The 18,592-nt window shown below is 31.6% G+C and overlaps 1 protein-coding gene across 1 annotated transcript in view; it reads right to left on the bottom strand.

Moving 5' to 3' along the window:
- LOC148278146 (uncharacterized) overlaps positions 1 to 18,358 on the bottom strand; it is a 190,510-nt gene extending 172,152 nt beyond the window's left edge. The window contains exons 1-2 of the mRNA XM_088231832.1: positions 17,423 to 18,358; positions 17,036 to 17,359 (exon numbers count right to left, since the gene is read on the bottom strand). Of these exons, the coding sequence (XP_088087958.1) occupies positions 17,036 to 17,359; positions 17,423 to 18,358 (1,260 nt within the window). The remainder of the gene's footprint in view (positions 1 to 17,035; positions 17,360 to 17,422) is intronic.
- Positions 18,359 to 18,592: the final 234 nt, after the last annotated feature.

Genomic DNA, 18,592 nt, shown 5'->3' with positions numbered 1-18,592 from the left:
ACTCTGAGTTAAAAAATCAATAGTTTAATATATGTGAAAAAAGATAATTTTTTATTCAAACTTTTTTTTTAGGACGGACGTTCGGGGGACGATTCCAGGAGAGATTATAAATATTTTTAACAATAAAGTTGAATGAAATACGAAAAGTCTCTTTGCATGTAGAAAACCGTATTTTATAATTATTTTTTTCGTAACAATTTTTACAATGAACTATAAATAAAATTTAAAACCAAAAAAAATGCAATAAAACTGCTCTTACAATAAAAAAAATAATATCGTACCCACGTCAGCTGCTAGTTTAATTCCATCTAATTTTAATGCCTTATTGTCTTTATAAAATTAGTGGTTAAACTCTCAAATTAGTGGTGAAAACAAATCATTTTTTTAAATTTTATTATATTAAATAACCACAAAGTTATTGTTTCAAATGTAAAATTTATAAATGCGAATTTATATATTTAACTATTCATTTATATATTTATAGATGCGAGTCTGGTAAAAAGAACACAAATATACAAAAAATTAATAGTTAATGGTGAAAAACATAGTTGTTTTCTTTATTTTATTTGCTCAAACATTGATTTATTTAAAATATTCGTATAAAAAATGTAATATGCACTTTGGTGGACTCATTGATAAACATAATATTTTCCAGCTTACCAAAAACCGGCAACTAGAAAAAATTAGGTCAAAACTAAAATATTTTTTTTTTCAAATTTCGGCTATTTTTTAGTAGAGAGATAGAGATTGCACTTAAAAATTTATGCGACAGGTGCCGTAGCGCAGTTGATTAGACGGCCGACTGTAAAACTAGCGTCGTGGGATCGATTACCGCCAGTTGCAAGAAAAAAATCCAAGAAAGATATTTGTGGTGTATTTTTCATTACCTCCTTCCATATCCCCTTTATCCCACCTGCTGACAAGCCTCAAAATAGAGGCTTAGCAGGTTATTCCTTAAAAAAAAAATATATGAGGAAACAAGTACATATAATGTGAAATCTGGTCAAGAGTAAGAAAGGTGACAGGAAGAGGATCCAGGAAAAAAAGAATGTACAATAATGTTTCAGGCGTTTCTTAAAGGTGGCCAAAGAAGATCCATTATTTTATAAGATTCGATTTCGAAGTACATTATTTCGAATATTAAACAAATATCAACGTATTCCGATATACATTATTTAACTAGTATAAATGCGATATAATGTCTTCCCTAATACACATACATTTGAATTGCGCACACGTGTTTAAAATTATTATGTGTTCCAGTATTGTTTTATTCACCGCGTAACGCGTGTCATTAGTTACATGAATTAATCAAACCATTATACAAAACACCGTTGATTGACATTTGTCGCTAGTTACATATTCACTAGCAACATTAACCTCTACGCAATATTACCTAATATACATATTATATCTAGCCCGTATATAGCGTTGTCATCTGAGAGTTATGATTCTCTAGAGAAGCCCTAAAGCTCTATTGCACAGAACAAAAGCGTTCCAAATTTTCGGTTTTCTTTTATTTAAGTTTTTAGTTTAACAACAAACGTGTAATGGATGGTTTTGGTTTGCCCTTGAAATTTTTACTCAAGTACCTACGGCCCGTTCTATTGCTGTAATCTGTAGCTCACTTCGTGGTCAATAATCAGAGGATGGTTTTTCCTCATACGGGCGACTCTATTAGGTTTTACGCTAAAGTTGTCATATTACTAACCGATTCCATATTAACATATACTACTGCAAAAACATGAAAAAACATTAATGACTTTACTTAATTTTGCATCAAAATAAGATTCTTAATGGAAAAGTATTATATTAGACTAATAATAAAAAAAATGCGTAGGTAGTTCTATTCTACTTTAATTTATAATTTTTATCAGTGACTGGGTTCCGCCATGACCAACACCGTCAGAGTGGTGAAGACAAAACAATATATACGTATTCGAATTATTATAATTAAAATGCCGTTCCATCAAGAAATGCCAGTAGAAAAACTCAACATTAGACATTTTTTGATGATGATTTAATAGGGCAGTTACACTTTTATCAATTCATTTTGAAATATTCTTGCCTATTGATATTTAACTACTGGTGAAAATCAATGCCAAATAAAGTGAACAATGTTTGAGTATGTCCAAATGCTTGCCACTTAAACTAGTGGCCACTTAAACCAGCCAATAACTGGTCAAAGGCCTTGTAAATGCCTAGATTTCAATAATTCCTTCTCAAAAACTTTTTCCCTCTCTGTTGAAATAAATCCAAATAAAGTCATTCGTATATTTATCTATGTGAAGGGATTAAAAGCAAAACCACCACTGTTTGTGATCTCAGTTCTTGGGAATACCATCAAAACCAGTTGGCAAATTGCAGTTGTTTGTTATTGTTCCATAATAAAATAAATAAATAGACCTAAATCCGACCATATTACATTTGCATAACACCAGATTACCTCTATTCTTTGCGAATCGTGGTACCTTACTATAGCTTAAAACAGCAAACTACTGACTTTTGAGAATGGATGTAAAGAAGAATTCATATTGTGGGTTTGACTTAGTAAGATGAAAAAATTGCCTTTTTAAAACAGGCTAAGCCATAAATATATATTTTTTTTCGGTGATCCAGTGTATGTGAACTAACACGAGATCATCCAAAAAAAAATACATGTTTCAGTTTATTTCACATGGAATATTTTAACCAGATCCATTCACAGTATATTTTGAAGTAATACAAGGGTTAAAACTTGGCCCATTCCTTTTTACCATCTTCATAAATGGTACCACGAAGGTCATCATTTGCTGATGATTTGAAATTATCGCTTGAGATAGAAAACCAAGTTGACTGTTTGCACCTACCTACCTTGTTTACACACAACATTATTGACTGTAGTACAACAAAATGTTTTTCAATATATCAAAATGCGAATTTTATATTTCACCAGAGCATTGCGTACAGATACATAATGGATGATACCGCCAACTAATGCGTATTTTGACAATAAAGGATCTTGGGGTTATTTATGAAAGCAGATTGACTTTTCATGCTCACGTCAAGAGAACATGTGACCTTTTACTGAAGATGTTGGATTTTATTCTCCAAACTGGCAGGGGTTCTGATGAATCTCGTACACTCATAACCCCGAAGAACTCGTTGGTTCGGACCAGGTTTGAAAGTGTTTCGGTGATAAAGAGTCCGCACGAAGTGAGATATTCCTTCATGTTGGAGAAGGTTCAGAAAAAAAATCAGAGATATCTCTATATGAGAAAGAAGAGTAGTTTTCCATGGCTCTATTCCACTAAATTCCTCTTGAGCATGCTTGGAACTAACATTTTGCAACTTAGAAGGAATGGGTTCACACTGACCCATTTTTTCAGACTGATAAGAGCTATTATCGATAACTCGGCCATTTTAAAGATTATCAATTTTTATTTTCCCGATGGTTATCTCCAACAGAGTCGACACAGACTGGTTTACCTCCCAGCTTTCAGAACCAACCTGCTTCTAGTAATTCCGATTGGAAGAGCAGTCAGGTAGCTTAACATTGTCACTTTGGAGATCGTCATCTTTTACATTAATGAAACTACTTTAAGGAGGCAAATGCTCTTGCTGTTGGAGAGTATTATACGTTAATTATGTTCTGGTTTGATATGTTGTCCTAATATAACGCCTTAAATATTTTTTAATTAATAATGTTCTTTTGGTAAAACAAACAAATTTGAGTATGAATATTGATAACAATGACCGTGAAAATCTACGCGCCTATTCAGGCTAAGCCATGTTAAATAGAGTCTAACTATACCAGAGGACAATCCATATTTAAATTTACGTAGATTCCCTGGTAATAAATGTGTTTATAAATGCAAAAATTTCATAAATAAATAAATAACTGGGTTATAAAATGTCAGTACCTAACATCAAATTTCAATACAGCTCACAAAAAGGTATTTGTACAATATTATAGACAAAAGATTTATTTCATGCTCCTAAATTGTTATATTTTTGGGTAGAAATTTATAAAAGAGTTCTTTTGGATTGATAAAGTAATACTAAAATACGTTCAAGCGAATGATATTACTTTTTTTTCTTTTTAATAATACTTATAAAAGTATAATTATCTGCAACATACACGTGGGTCGGATGTGAGTTAACTTGCTATGTACTTTATGAAAAAGAAAAAAATCTCATCAAGTTGATGTTTCAATCATATAAACTAGAAAACATACGATACTAAAATGTTCATTAATTTTTTTTACGATGTTGCGTGAGTAAAAAAAGGAATAAATATTTTTATGTCTGCGAAGACCATAAATATTTGAGTAACAATAGTAGGCGGACATTGTCATTTAAACAAAGACGGACATTGAATACAAAGGCGGTGCGGTGCGGTGTGGTGCGTATGCCTTGCCTTACCTACAATAATAATATTTATTGTAATACGGGTATCACCGTACGTTTCGTATATTTTTCAGGTTTAAGATACTTTATTGTGGATAAATTTTACTCGGGATTACATTGTGTTTTAGAAAATATCAGCATTAGGGTTAATGGTGGTGTTTTGTTGTATTTTTACGGGGTCTGGTTCGAAACATATATTTGGTATTCGTTTCATGGGTTAATTCTCGCGACTTTTACTGCATACATATGAAATGATTTTATTTAATTACCCGTAGGAATATTGTTTCTATTCATGGGGACGCACTTTCATGGAAATTCAGTCGGAAAAAAAACATGCGTATGGAATATTTACCCAAATGATAAAATTATACATTATGTAATTTTTATCGCCTCGTGAAATGAATAGATCATTTTCGATGCTTTATATCTGAAGTGTGCCGTTATATTTTTTTATACATATCTGTATTTTGTTTACGAGATTTTCAAAAAAAATAAATTATTAGGTTTGTTTTAAGGTGGATTTCGGCAAGATTCATATGTGTTTTTTGTATGTGTCCGTCTGGATGAAAAATACAGTTATGTGTGCGAAACAGATCCAGAATTGTAGCCTACCATGTTTGAGGTCTTGGAGTCGATTCTTGGGAGGGTTGACATGAAATATTTATTTTCAAATGTGGTTTTATTCTAAAGTATGTCATTATCCCTGAACGGCATCTACAGCGTAAGACTGATCACTTTGCCGTCCTGTAATAAATGATCGAGATACGCAACAGTTTATTTAATAATGGCGTACCCTATGCACCATCGGGTGAGGATTAGGGTTTGATGGAAATTATTTTTTTTGTTTGTTGGCCTTGTACTCCACTGCTTATTTAATAACTTACATTTTGCAAAAGTAAAACATTCAGTAATAAAGCTAGCTTACCCTAGATATTAAAAAAATATTTTTAAAGCCTTTTCTCATTTCAGCGGACTGCTTTTTAGAGACAGGGTTTGTTTACCGAAATGAAAAATAAATACTCGTTTCATGATTTTTCTGTAAAAAAATACATTTAAACTTTCTACTTGATATTTTAAATGAAAAGCAATTTAACGTTTTAGCAGTATTAAAAAAATAACATATTTATTGACAGGAAAATTTCATTTAATTAATGTGTTATTTGCACTACAAAAGACCAGGCCCAATTACTGTGGAAATTTCACTACAGAACACCAAAGATACCTCCATCAATGTTGGTGTTCTTACCGGAAATCGAACTCGGACCTTTACATGTGGGAGTCAGATGTCCTAGTCATTACACCACGAAGGCCCGCCAACATTTCAAGAATTACGCTTTTAATAACCTAAAATGATATGTGGGTTAAATAATTCCTTCAAATAATGAATAATAAAAGAAAAAGGATTTGTATGTGGATGTTCAAACTAACGCGGAGTAGTGAATATTACTATGTTTAAAATAGTCACGAAAACCAGCCAATGACAGGTCATAAGCCCTGTAAATGTCTTGACTTCCATATTTCCTTTTCTTAAATGTTGCTCATCTGTGATGTTATATGTTTAAATATTATGTTATAAACCTCAAAATTTCAGCGGATCATTTTCAGTGGCAGAGTTTATTTGCAGAAATTCTCCCTACTATATTTCACTGTAAAAAAAGACGTTTGAATTTTCGACTCCATATTTTAATGAAAAGCTGCCAAACGTTTCAGTCATAGAATTTGAACTAAAATAAAATATTTACTATACGTAAAAAGCTTAAATAATAAATCATGCTTTACATTAACTAGAGTGATTAAATTTAATATTACAGTTTTTTTCATTTTAAAATATTTTTTTTTAATCCATAAAATAAATGTTAAAACAATAAATAATATGACGAGAATGATATTTAGGTTAAATAATTCATATTTTTGATGTTGATGCACTAACTTTGTAGTGCATCCAAATATAAATTGATAGCCAGATTATTAAATTTTACGTAGAATCAAACGTATGAATTTTGAAAATGTAATTGATCAATTGTATAATTATCTATGATACTCTAAAATTCAGTGCCTACCGAAAACAAAAAAAAATGTTTTTAATTGAAGATAGCATTTTAGGATTGAGTCCAAACATACTAAAAAACTACTTTGTGGATACTTGTATTCATTATTTTAGTCGTTAAATTACGAAATAGTCCCAGTGGGGTAGTAAAGTATTTTTTCTTCATTTTCCCTTCTTTTACGAACTCCTATATCAGAATCATATAAATGAAAAGGAGAAACATATTTTTCGATCTTTCTAACTACTAGTAAAAAAAATTGTATCGGAGTCATAATTTTAACAATGTTTGAGTATGCCCAAATGCTTGCAGACTGGCTGGATTACCTCCCTAGGGAGTTATTCATATTTAAATTTATTTCTACATAGAGGGAAAAAAAAATTAAGAAGGGAATATGGAAGTCTAGGCATTGACAGGATTTATAACCTATCATTGGCTGGTTTAAGCAAGGCATGATAAAGGTTTCAGCTCTTCTACTTCCAAGATGGAAGAGTTGAGGAAATGTGGATGTTGAAACATCAGCAGAATGGTGAATATTACACAGTATGTAAAGTGGCCACTTAAACCAGCCAATGACAGGTCATAAGCCTTGTAAATGCCTAGACTTCCATATTCCCTTCTCAAAAATGTTTTCACTTTCTGTTGAAATAAATTTAAGTCATAATTTTATTTGATATTATACACATAAATGATCAATACTATTGAAAGCATAATTTTAAGTAGAATATAATTAAAATACCTCAAAAAATCTGCGATTGAAAATGTTTTATTTTTAAAAACTAAATTTAAGTTATTTTATTTAATTAATTTCCTGATCAATTAGAAGAATTATATTGTATTAACAAATATTAATTAAATACTTTGTCTTAATAGTTTAAATATTTAAATGTTTAATCTTAATTTTAAGAGGCGATATATGCCGGTTGAAAAGTAATTATGTCTAAGTTATATAAAACGAATGCATTACCATTTATAATTTTCAACAGATACCTGTTTTCGTCGTGTCTGGCATCGTCTACATCGACTGACTAAAATGCCGTTCCACCAAAAGTTGCAAGAAATGTCAGTAGAGAAATTCAATGCCTTAACTTTGAAAAAAACGCATTTTACGAGAGGCAATGTCCTCACTGCAAGAACATTTCTTCGTTTTCTCACATCAAAATACAAATAATGCACATAATGTTCAATTTATGCAATATCTTTATTTGTATTTTGGTCTAGATGTCAAAAGATTTCATTTTTGTGATTGTTCTAATGAATTTTCCTTTTTCAGAACAGAAGTAAATAATTTGTATTCAAGACAAATATTTTATTTTTTTTAAATAAGGATTGCGTTTAATTAATTAGGCGTGTGATCAAGAGATTTCATTCCAAAGGCATACTTCCGGTCTTCAGAGAATTTACATTTTAATTCCAACCAATTTACTTATTTTTCTAGTCAAATGACAAGTAACATGTAAAAAAATAAAACTTTCGTGAAACGAGGACTTTAAATAATATTTTGATATCACAAAAAATCGGATCAAAATCGTTTATTAACTCTGAAAATCGTAAGGGGATTAAAATAAATAATAATAGTCACATATCTTTTTATAAAAAAAAATGTATAATGATAAACCTGAACAACTTTCATTTCAGATTTTTTTGTTGATAGGAGACACATTTGGATAATTTGGGAAACGGAAAATGTATCTTCCTTCACTACAAAAAACTTACTGACTTTTTAATATCTGCCGGTTTCAAGACGTACCTGTTTCTTCACCTGGACACAAATTTATCTAAAAGTATTTTATTACCAAAGGTGCGAATCTTTTAACTTAAGCTTTATCAAATTACAAAAAATGAAATATTATTCACTCTCCGAATTGTCGCTGACTGCTCCACCATATTTTTGGTCCATTTTTCCTTGAATTAAATCCTATTTTCTCAGTTCTCACGATAAGTAATGGCGTAATTCTAACGTTTAAGAAAGCGTGCAAAAGTAAGCAAATAGAATAAATCATGAAACCGCCGCTTTTAATTTTGCAAAAAGGTTAATAAACCTTGGAACTCTAATGATATGACGCAATTTATCACCAGCGTCTGGTCTTATTCGAAGTTGATCCTCAAAAATATGCCGTTTATCCCTAGAGATTGATGTTCTTAAACGTAAGCGTAAAAAAACTTCGACCATTGGCCGAACCTTTACTCGTTTCATTTGATTTTTTTTATTAATCAACAAACGTATCTGCCTTAAAACGGTTTTTGACAATGAAGTTTGTGTCTGATGTTAAAATTTTTTTTAATTTAATTTTAAGTAAACATACTGTTCTATTAATGTCACTTTTATGATACGTAAACCTGTTTTAAAGAATATAAAATAACATATTTGTTTTCGATTATTGTCTTTTACATAGGTAAAGTGAAAAAATACCGTTTCAAAAAATTGTTATTCAACAATGTGTTCTAAAACACGAAGATATATATTTTTTTCTTTTTTTTATTTAGGAAACATACAGTACAGTTACAAAGTTTCACAGTTAGACTTAAATCTAATGGACCAGCGAAGTTTCCATATTATATGTAAGGTTATTAATTAAAGTACAAAAAAGAGAAGGAAAAAAACATAAAAAGAAGCTGTTTAAAAATTAAAATTAAAGTAAAAAAAATGAAGAAAATTTGTAAAAGTAATTAAAAGTTAAGTATTAAAATAAAGACTGAAAAACATGCTCAGATGTAAAAATAAAATAAAATAATAATAACATTTTTTAAAAGAAAAACATAAATATACACATACATATTTTAAGGGATTAAAAAAAACGATGAGATGAATCTTTAAAGAATCTTTAAATAAGAAAATAATTATATTCTGAACCTCCATATTTGCTCCATAACCTCCTCCTGCTCCAGAGAAAACGTAGCTGTTAAAATCATGTCATATTTCTAAGCGATTATCTGAACCTAGATGTTTACAAACGTGGCATAAATTTTATTAAATGTACACTTTTGTTTAAACGCAAAATTATTTTTTGTATCGCGTACCGTTTGTACTTTTTGTAGATAATTATGATGGACGCAGCAACGCTATTCGAAACATCGGAAAATAATTTCAACTGCGTTCGTGCAATAACGCAGAAAATAATATGTTATCTACCTGGTACTTATTTCATACAATTGTACCATTTGCAAACCCACATAAAGTCTCAATTAATAATTCATCAATCAATGATTTTACAGAAAAATTGTTGTATTTAAATATTCTTTGACATAACGAATTCATGTCACAATCAGGTTACGGGTCAGTATTAAAATATATTTACTGGTCAGGACGCCTATTTATAGAATCTACTTAAAAGGATTGCCCAATTTAAACAAAAAAAACGATAAGTTAAGAGCATTAAAATTTTTCATTCTTTTTCTAGGTCTTTTTTTCATTGTCTTTTGATAATTTGAAGACAACGTTTAATGAGAACCTCATGAACCATTCCTTAACTTGGTTGGTTCATCTCGTGGGAGAACGTTTTTTGTTAGACAACCCTTAACTGTCTCTGTTACTTCCAACTTTTCAAAACTCCTTTTATTTCAACAATATCTGAGTATGTCCAAATGCCTGCAGACCGGCTGCATTTCCTCTCAAGGTAGTTGTTTATATTTAAATTTATTTTAACAGGGGGGGAAAAAAATTTCAGAAGGGAATATGGAAGTGTAGGCATTTACAGGGTTAATGATCTGTCATTGGCTAGTTTAAGTGGCCGCTTTACACACTGTGTATCATTCACCATTCTGCCCATGTTTGAACATCCACATTTAGTCAACTCTTCCATCTGTTGACTTTTGTGATATAAAAGAGCTGAAACTTTTATCACTTGGGTGAGATTCATCCGGCTCAATCAAATCAACTACTAGGCAACGCCTCAAAACAATTTTCCAATTTTTATACTTCTTTTTTTACCAGGCAGTTAATTCAACAATATTTGAGTATGTCCAAATGCTTGCAGACCGGCTGGATTTCTTCTTTAGGGAGTTGTTCATATTTAAATTTATTTCAGCAGAGAGGGAAAACATTTTTGAGAAGGTAATGGATGTTCAAACATGGGAAAAATTGTGAATGTTACAGTGTGTAAAGTGGCCACGTAAACCAGCCAACGACAGATCACAAGCCCTGTAAATGCCAGACTTCCATATTCCCTTCTCAAAATTGTTTTCCCTCTCTGTTGAAATAAATTTAACTCTTTTCATTTGTTCTACCAATATGAATAATGAACCATACGAAGTAAAGTGCTAACATATATAGGGTCAAAGCACCAATGAATGACCGTTTAATGTTCAGCTTGTAGTTAAATCCTAATTAAAGGTATTTATTTCATTATTTAAGCGTACAAAACAAAAGAAAACAATAAAAAACACATTAATTTTTCCAAATACCTTAACATTTTTATTGAAATACGAGTATCACAATTATAATTAATATAACTCTAAAAAAATAGCATAATCACCAGTGAATGACCACTACTACCCCAATAAAAATAATACTCAGATTTAGCTACATCATAACATTATAAAACACCCTAACACATTAGAACACGGATATATTCAAAGAATTGCATAAAAAATAGCATCAAATAAAACACGTACCACACCTTTACTTATAAAAACACTATCAATCTCAGAACAATAACGGAAAGACGTACTATTACCCTATTACTCACAACTCAAAACTGATAGATTTGTTTCTTACCAAAATATGTGTCCGCCTACTGCTTTTGTCATAGTTTCTAGTGTTAAAAGTTTGTTGACTGAACACATGTAGCAATAATTATTACATTGTGTTTTATTAACCAATGGTCATTTACTGGAGAGTGGTCATTTACTGGTGCTTTGACCTTATTTCAAATAAAAAAGTTATCTTTTCAGCCATTCCTACTCTCCTATTGCAGACGTCGTGACTTTCTGATACGAGATTGTGACTAAATTGTACTGTAATTATAATTATAAAATGTGATTTTATTTGCTGTGTATATTTTCCATTACAACTCTATTCAAAATTATTCAGGAATTAGAACTTAAGAAAAGTTTCAATTTTAACTTAAGATTGACGTTTTTAGTCGTTTTAATTTCGCCAAAATGTGTCGATGATGCTTAAACTGTTATTTTTCTATTGCTATTGATGTTATTTGTTTTGTTTTAGTATTTTACATTTTTTAGTCCCATCATTTTGAGAATAGTTTAAATAAAGCCGGTTTCTGTATTAATGTGATTTGTTATACATGTTTTTGTGGAGCAGTTTGTTCTTCCTTCAAATAAATAAATACAATTTTTTTACAATAAAGCCTTTGATTTAATATGTTTAAAAACTGTACTGTTTGGTATTGATTGTTAAATAATAATTTAATTTATAAGCTATACAATAATAACTACAAGCATGTAGTTGTATGCAAGCGGCATGAATGGAATGCATTTTGATTGTAATGCAAATTGCCTATTAATGAGCGTCAAAAACATATGTTATCCCTAAATAATTAATAATCGAATAACTATTGCCAATTGCTAATTAATTAAATAACTTTACCACATTTAGCATAAACCTAGCCAAAATACAAAACAGTAATATTATAAATTTGTGTTTGAAGCACTAACTTTGCGGCTATAAAAAATACTATCTAAAAGACGCATTTTTTTTAAACAAATGATTCGAATTGGTAATTAAATAAATAATCAGCGGTTCAATAATAAAACAAATTTTAAATTTACTTCAATAATCTTTTATCAATTATTCCGTAAATATTTTTTTCTTCGAAAAATATCGAAAACTATGTAAGAAAGGTGGATGCTCGAATAAAAGAGGAATAATGTCCAACATCATCATCATCATTCCATTTTAACACCCAATGGTGAATAGGGCACTGCATTGGTATGCCATTCGCAGCATATCTTAATATTTTTTTGTTACATAAAGGTGATATGATCAGTTTTAAGCTTCAGGTACCAGTCCAGGGACTTTTAAACACCACTTAAAATTAATATAAATATTATAAACGCGCTGACCATTACACCACGAAGCCGACGTCATAATGTCTTACACGCTGTTTAAATTGATCAATGAATTCAGACCAGCAAATGACAGGTCTAGGTTAGTAAATGTCTATACTTCCATTATCCCTTTCCATAAAGGCTCTCCGTCTGTTTTAAGATGTTTATCAGTCTCAATGAACTCTCGTATGGGGATAAAATCAAATCTATAATTATTTAGAATGATTTGCATATATAATATTCCTGAACCTCTGATTTTGTCTAGATGCGAAAATAACTTCAACAGGGTCCTTATTCTTTCCTCAACGAAGTTCTCCATCTCTGTTGAAAACTTTTTAAAGTAAACTCCATGATCGGTTTTAAGTGACTTTGCAATACGTTTTTGAAGTGGAAATTTTAATGTCTGTGTTCCTGAGTTCTATCTTCAGAGTCGAGCACTTTTCTTCGAGCTCAGGATATTATAATCCCCCCCTTCGCATGTGCAGGCAGTACAATAAGGCTTACAAGCACAATGCGAAAAATGTATTTTTATTTTGTGATTCACTAAGATATATTTTTTTTAATATATACGTTTGTTTTCATAAGTTATTTCTATGACATTTTCTTCTTCTTATAAATTATTGTTATTATAAAAAAAATATTTTTCCTTTAATCAAATTACTGTTTAATACACATTGCATACTGTGAACAATTATAAATTGTGATGGTTCTACCAATAATATATATTATCTTGCATGTAATCTATATATGTATATTCAGCTTTCTGTCATGGTTTCTTTATCTTTTATAGCGTCATGATTTTATTTTATTTATTTGAGATGTCAACAATAATACGGCAAATATGCATAAACAAACGAAAAAACATAAAATTTAATAAATAAGAGATATTAACAAATTTATTTATTATATATACGGCCTTAGCCAATTACAACAATTACATGAAGAAACATAAATGCAAGAAACGGAACAAAAAGAACTCAAAACTATTTAGCAAAAACAAACAAGGGCAAAACAATAATTGTATACAATATATTCATAAAAACGAAAGACCTAAGACTTCTAACTAAACCATACCAATCCAACTTCATCTCACACTGTTTAGTCGCGAAGAGATCTACGAAAAGCCGGAAGATCTATCCCAAAGAATTCTAAGTCGTGTGATGAATTGACTAATCCACACATTCTGAACATTAGGGCATAAAAAGCAAAGTTGCTGTTAGAAGATTTTATAAATAGAAGACTTTGACTTCTGGTGACATGGTTGGGAACATAAAAAGAAATTGATTGCAACAGAGATGGACATCACTTATAGCATTAAGTATTTTGAAAATGCATATAAGGACCATCTCGGTTCTACGTCTCTCCAATGAAGACAGATTAAGAGATTGCTCTATTTCATAATAGGAATAATTACCCCTTTGTAATCCGAGCAACCATGCCACTTTTCTTAGAAAACGGTGTTGGACAGACTTAATATGGTCAATATGAGTCCTGTAGAATGGAGACCAAATAGGAGAAGCGTATTCTAGATGGGGTCAAACTAGTGAGCAATAAAGAGTTTTGATGGTATTAATATTTTTGAAGTCCTTTGTCACTCTATTGATAAAACCGAGAAGTTTGAGAGATAAGTTATAAAGTGTTAATAAAATAAATAAATAAATAAATATCTGATAAAAATATTTTCATTATCTTTTTTTAATGTACTTTATCGGATGTTATTATTGGTAAACAGTGTATTTATAATGAAGGTTTACGTATCTTGTCCTGAAGTGGTAGAAGGGTCGTTGAAAGTTGTTCACGAGAGAAATTTCTTTACATTTTGTTTTGTTCAAATTTTGTTTTGTTCAAAACTTTCTAAAATATTATTTTTCTTCAATTTTATTTCAGGTAATCATTTATGTAAAGCAATTTAAGCTACAAAATTAATTAATTCATAAAAAATATTACCTTTTAATATATCTGTTAAATTTTACGAAACAAAATATATATGTTGTTGTAGCCCTTACTTTTTTAATCATTATAATATGTTATTACAAGTTATAATAAAAACAAAGTGATTGAAAAATTAATTCGTACATTTTTTTTACTTACAAGATTAACTCCATTCACATATTATTACGACAGAGATGGAGAACATTTGAAAAAACGAAAAATTTCTGTGGCTTGGATCTAAAGGGGCCAATTCTAGATTTCATTTTTTCTTATATACATTTATAGAGGGTCGACGTCAATATTTTTTTTCACGTATTTAACTCATTTAAAAACATGTATATTTGAAAGTGTTTTTTATTGACATTAGTTTCAAACACTTAAAACCGTATGTTTATTATAACGCCACAAACTGATGATGACCTGTCATTAATTGATGGTCACTTAACTAAATATGTAACATACACCATTTTTTATATGTTTGAAAGTCCATATTTCTGCAAATTTTCCATATTTTTGTTAATTTTTGGATTTTCAAACAAAGTCAAAGCGGTAAATGATAGGCAGTATGTAAAATGGCTACTTTAACCAGCTAATGATAGGGCATAAGCCCTTTAAAAGCCTAAATATTCACATTTATTTTTCTTGAATGCTCCTCATCTCCTTTGTTATAATGTTAATCTTGTAAACTCCCTTGGAAGTGAAATTTGATCCTTGTCTACAAACACTTGGACAAATCCAAAATAACGTTAAAATGTTAATTTAATTACTTTTTAATACTTTGTTTCAATGTTTATAACTTTCGTTTATTTTGTTACCGCTGGCTGCTTACAACGATACATGTTTTCAAACATAAAAAAAGAATGTCTCATTTTGATTTCAAATTTTTAAATTCATATTTAAAAACAACCGTTTGAATTAATATTCAAACTAACAATATTCACGTACTTACATTAAAAAATATAAATTATAGTTACCCAGATTTCTTCGTTTGTACATAATCTGCGTTATTCCCCTTAATCTTAATAATATTTACGGTACGTTTGTGGTCTATATTTGATTATTAATTGCGTTGCATTATGTGTAAAGAAACAAGCGGATTTTAACAGAAATTAGAATTTTTATTGTAATTTTTAAAAATGGGCTGTGTAAATAACGCCGATCTATGGAAGCTTTCTGTACCAATGAAGGTACCTATATTATACATAAGAGTATTTTGCCGTTCCATTGGGGCTAGTTAGACCCTAACACGGAATGTTTAATACCTTCCACCTAAAATACCATATCCAGTTATATTTTTAAGGCACACAAAACAATAACGCGGGTATAATTCTAGGTGTTATCATTAATTGGGTCTGTTTTTTTTCCAAATTTAAAAACGCATAAAAAGTTTTTGTAAATGGTATAGGTTAAAGGTACGTCGTTTAAAAGCTCTAAAAGACGTATTTGTTTTAACGTTACATGCATATAATTAAGAATAGTTCAGAAATCGCAAACGCACATCAAACTACTTTTAAATGAGTAGGTTTACGTTTTGACCCATTTGTTTCTTTGTAAACGTCGCTCAGTACGGAACTCCCAACTTGAATTCAACTATGCCGTGTTGTGTGGTTTAAAGTGTAAAAATACTGCTGGCATCTTAAAGAAACAGGATGGGATCACATTTCATGCAAAATTAGCAAATACATGTGTAAGTAGCAAACGCATTACTTAAAAATTGAATTATTTTTCTATCTATCTGACTGTCGAAGAAAACAAAATGGACATTCTGTTAGTGTTGCTAGGGTAGTAAATTTTTTACCCTACTTTGCTCATCTAATGAGAGTACTAATGAAAATTGGACCTAGGATTAACAACGCCGTGGGCGTGGTGAACATTTGACCGACATTATCTTTAAATCAAATATTATTTAAAATGAAATAAAAATATCCGTTTAATGTAAAATAAAAATTGTTCTATATTTTAAGCTCATCGAAGTTCATAAATTCAATTACTCTTATTAAATGACCCTTTACTTATCTACTCTGTTGCGTCAATCAATGTTTCCGCGTGCTCAATAAAATTTTAGAGAAATTTAACTCACATTTGTGCTATGATTATATTTTTTCCCACCTGGCAACATTATGCGGCGACTTCATGAATGCGCGCGGCGAAAATAGGGCTAAGTGGGGGGATTTTTAGACACAGTCCGATGTTTTCAAATATGATTCTACGCTCCTTCTGAACTATTTTTAATTCTATGGTGACATGTATTATTTCATTTGATTACAAGCCTCCAAAATGGAATGTCAAGTAGGCGAAAGTGAGTATTTTCGACGTTCGCGTTCAATCGAGGTAATAAAGCTGCCAAAGCTGCTTGCGATATTTGCGCAATGTACGGCGAAGCTGTTATGAATTATTGACTGATTAGATTAAAAATAATGGAGGAAAATACATAACTGTCAAAAAAAAATGTTGCGTCTTCTTGTTCTCTCTTAGTTTGGAAAAAAACGGACACAACTTGTGATAATTTTCTTTCAAATGACGTAAACCTTTGCCATATATTTTTTTTCAATTTTCGTATTCATTTTTAAATTTGGAAAAAAAACAGACGTAACTAATGTTGACACATAATTTAAATGCTCGCCCGTGTAGACGGTAATTTTGTATAACATGCTTTTTACCTGTAAGTGAAAGTAAGATCCTGGGCATTTGGTGTCATGGCTCCTAGTGTGATCGCACAAACAATGGTGGTACCCAGCCAAATCTCTCTTCGTCTCTAGCATTATCATATCACACTCTGTTTCATCACTTCGTTTGAACGTTCGGACCTCAGGCTGGCCCCCTCCCCCCCCACCAGCCCCGCACACGTGGCTTCCATCTATTGTCTCTACCGTGGGCTCTCTTCCCTCGTAATTACACACCATCGGTTCCGTAGACATGGAGTAGTTTGACAGAATTCTATCCTTCCACAAATCACTCGAGGACATTATCCTTCTCGGGGCCATCTCCACCTCGGAACAAAATCTATCGATGTATCTGTCGTCTAGTGTCACGTTGACGGAACTCACGTTCAGGGGGTGTTTTCTATGTACACCGGTTGTCTCATTTTTACATCCCTGCTGGTAATTTGTATTCATCAGCGACGGAGCTCTCATATCCGGTGGGTAATCGAATTCGCTCGGTACATCAATATTTACGAAATCCGCGCACGGAATGTTGTTCGTGAAATTCGACGAAGAAAAAATACAGTTGGTGTTAATTCCTCGGTCCGGAACTTTAAAATGCCTAATCGAGCTTTCGGATTTGCGTTGGGGAAAGTCGAGAGGCATTTCACTCAACGGGACGCCGTGATTGTTTTTTTTGGAGGCGCCATCTCCGATTTTTTTAAGGGAAGACAAATTTTTCTTTATCTTTTTCACGAAGGAGGAACTCGGGTTAGCGTAAGGAATGTGTCTAGGAATAAAACTAGCCACGCTTTTCGTCTTCACGTGTTTGCGATCCAAACTTCGGTGATAGGAGTTATTCGTTTTTAGGTACGCGTGTCTGTTATTTAATTTTTCGAAATCGCTCAAAAGTTTCTCTCGAGTTTTCGGTATCTCTTGTATAAACGAATCGTTCTCGAGATTGCAATTGCACAAAAGATCTATGGAATTCTCCGTTTCGTAGGCTTTATTCCAGAACTGCTGACAATTGTATCCTGACGCGTGTCCGCACGCTTCGCACGCCGGGCCAACTAGGAGTTCCTCGCTCGTGTTTCTGACGAAGGAGTCGCTGTAAGTGCGCGGACGGGGGGCCGGGGGGGGCTCCTCGGCGGAGCCCCAGCGCTCCGCTCCCCCCGCGCCTCCTTGGCCCACCCCCTGCATATCCTTCTCATGACTGACCTCGTCCACCATAGTAGCCACATCCCTGTTGACGTGAATGACTCTGGGCGAGTGACGGGATCCCTTACACGGGTCTTTTGATTTCCTTAAAGAGCTGGGTGACGGCCTCTTGGAATGATGCATTGTTTCTACGAAAAACGAACTGTGTAATAAATATCAAAAATAATATTAAATTATAAAAAGTCAATCAAACTCGACTGCGTTGAATCCACATTGATTGATAAAACCTTCATTACATTTTGACAACTTTTGTTTAAGTCACATTTTTCGAAAAATTTAAACAATGCTTTTACCCTTAATTTTATTAATCCGAGCATTTTACTGCAATACGTGATACGGTAATATAATTCGAAATAA

The sequence above is a fragment of the Micrasema longulum genome, unplaced genomic scaffold (assembly GCF_059751315.1).
Source record: "Micrasema longulum isolate JH-2025_06_02 unplaced genomic scaffold, ASM5975131v1 h1tg000926l, whole genome shotgun sequence".
Classification (NCBI taxonomy): Eukaryota; Metazoa; Arthropoda; class Insecta; order Trichoptera; family Brachycentridae; genus Micrasema; species Micrasema longulum.
The sequence above is the reverse complement of the archived record's forward strand: the minus strand, read 5'-3'. Positions and strand labels throughout refer to the sequence as shown.